Raw genomic sequence first — 2500 nt, 5'->3', positions numbered from 1 at the left:
AGAGTCAAATGACGGCCAAACGCCCCCTCTCATGGGGACGCGCACAGAGCCTGAAGCTGAAACCCTCGTTCAACATAAGAGGTTGATAACTGCCTTCGTGATACCGGTTAGCTCTGAGCGAGGGTTTGTGTTATGTTGAACCAGATCAAAAAAAGAGAGCCGGGCTCTGTTGAGTTTGCTTCGTAGTATACCCCTCAGGTGTCTGTCTGTGTGTGTGTGTGTCTGTCTGTCTGTCTGTCTGTCTGTCTGTCTGTCTGTCTGTCTGTCTGTGAGTGAGTGAGTGAGTGAGTGAGTGAGTGAGTGAGTGTGTGAAACAGTGATAGTAATATAACTAAACAATAACTTCTTCAAATGAGATGCATTAACCAATGTGGATAAATAAACTAATAAAAGGTTTGATTAGACTCACTCACTCACTCACTCACTCACTCACTCACTCACTCACTCACTCACTCACTCACTCACTCACAAACTGCTGGTTTGATTAGATCTCTGACCTGGTTGTTCTGGAGGATCTTCCCAGCTGCCTGCTGCTCCTTCAGCTCCTCAATGGCTTTCAGTTTCTGAGACACAAACCACAGAGGTAAGACAGACAGACAGACAGACAGGCAGGGGGACAGACAGGCAGACAGGCAGGGGGACAGACAGGGGGAGAGGGGGACAGACAGACAGACAGACAGACACACAGACAGACAGACAGACACACAGACAGACAGACAGACACACAGAGTCACTGCTACCTGTCTGTACTGTTTGTGCACTGAAAAAGTGGTTCTGTAAACTGGCATGTAAACAAAGGGCCCACCATAGCAATATATCAGTTTACAGAGCCTAGGCTGGGTATGAACACTGGATTATTTTTGTTCAGCTCACATCCAGTACAGACAGGTAGAGAGAGACAGGTAGAGAGAGACAGGTAGAGAGAGACAGGTAGAGAGAGACAGGTAGAGAGACAGGTAGAGAGAGACAGGTAGCAGATCATGAAGAGATATTTTGACAAATCTTTAATCTGAAATTGGACTGAATGAAAACATTTAAATATTCACACCTTCTTGACACACACACACTCACACTCACACACACACACACACACACACACACACACACACACACACACACACACACACACACACACACACACACACACACACACACACACACACACACACACACACACTCCCACCTTCTTGACGTTCTTGATCTTCTTGTCGGTCTCTGGGTCTCCGCTGCTCGGCTCTGATTGGCTGCTGCTGCTGACGGGGGCGGGGCCACTGGGCTCAGGGTCGGGTTTCACTTCCTGGAAGGGAAAGGAAACTTTGGTTGTGTTCCGAATCTCCTCCTCTTTCTTTTTTCTATTCTACATACTACATCCGACGATAAAAAGAATCTAGTTAGGATGCAGTAGGCATACTATTGGGACATACTTTACTCTCTTATTTCATCATAACATGGCTCCTTGATCTTGCCTCTTGCTTTTATATCCGTCTCATCCCCGTTTGTTTTCATATGGAGACTTCGTCGATGTGACATCACTTCACGTGCGCACTGGATTGTGGGTCAGAATCGCCCAAATAGGATGCACTTTTCAACACTAACAATCTTGGCCGCATGAAGTAGGACATCCGGGTACTTCTAACCATCCTAAATCTGGCCATAAGAATCAGGACATCCTAAATCTTTTTTCTACCAAACTATATAGTAGAAAGTATGAGATTCAGAACGCAACCTTTATTACTAAAACAAAACAAAACCAAGCCCCAACCACAGCCAGTTCTACCAGCATCCAAAGCGGAAGTGAAAAAAACTGCAGTTCAGAGAGTGGCCACTAAGAGGTGGAACCAAAACAAAACAAAGTCTCATTGACTCCCATGTTAAATAGTTTTTCAGCATTATTACCGAAAATAGGAGCGGCTTAGAGCGGTTAGGCTCGCTTATTTCTAGAGCTGCAACGATTAATCAATGAATCGATTATTAATCGATTATTAAAATAATCGCCAACTATTTTCAAAATAGTATTTTGATAATCGATTAATCGTTTCAAGTAATTTTTTAATAAAAATTGTCCAAATTCTCTGATTTCAGCTTCTCAAATGTGAATATTTTCTGGTTTCTTTAATCCTATTATGACAGTAAACTGAGATATCTTTGTGTTTTGGACATAACAATACATTTGAGAACGTCCACATGGGCTTTGGAAAATTTATCAATTTTTCACAATTTTCTGACATTTTACGACCAAAACACTAATCGATTAATAATCGATTAAATAATCGACAGATTAATCGATTATCAAAATAATCGTTAGTTGCAGCCCTACTTATTTCCAGACCCTACCCAACTTTTGGCAAATGAAAAGCCAAAAAAAGCGCCCGCTCTGCTCGGTGGAAACGAGGCGTTAGATTCCATTAGCCTCGCACCTGTTTAGCCTAACCCTTTGCCCCTAATTACATTACACACAGACTAAATGGAGCTATCCGATTGGTTCACAGACTAAATGGAG

At 43.0% G+C, this 2500-nt stretch overlaps 1 protein-coding gene across 1 annotated transcript in view; it reads right to left on the bottom strand.

Annotated features, from left to right (window-relative positions):
• The window catches only part of eif2a (eukaryotic translation initiation factor 2A), a 24627-nt gene that overhangs the window by 3268 nt on the left and 18859 nt on the right, over positions 1 to 2500 (bottom strand). The window contains exons 16-17 of the mRNA XM_080025235.1: positions 1184 to 1297; positions 498 to 563 (exon numbers count right to left, since the gene is read on the bottom strand). Coding sequence (XP_079881361.1) covers positions 498 to 563; positions 1184 to 1297 — 180 coding nt within the window. The remainder of the gene's footprint in view (positions 1 to 497; positions 564 to 1183; positions 1298 to 2500) is intronic.

This window comes from Ammodytes marinus, assembly GCF_949987685.1.
Source record: "Ammodytes marinus genome assembly, chromosome: 3".
Taxonomy (NCBI): Eukaryota; Metazoa; Chordata; class Actinopteri; order Uranoscopiformes; family Ammodytidae; genus Ammodytes; species Ammodytes marinus.
This window is presented reverse-complemented; position numbering and strand designations above follow the sequence as displayed.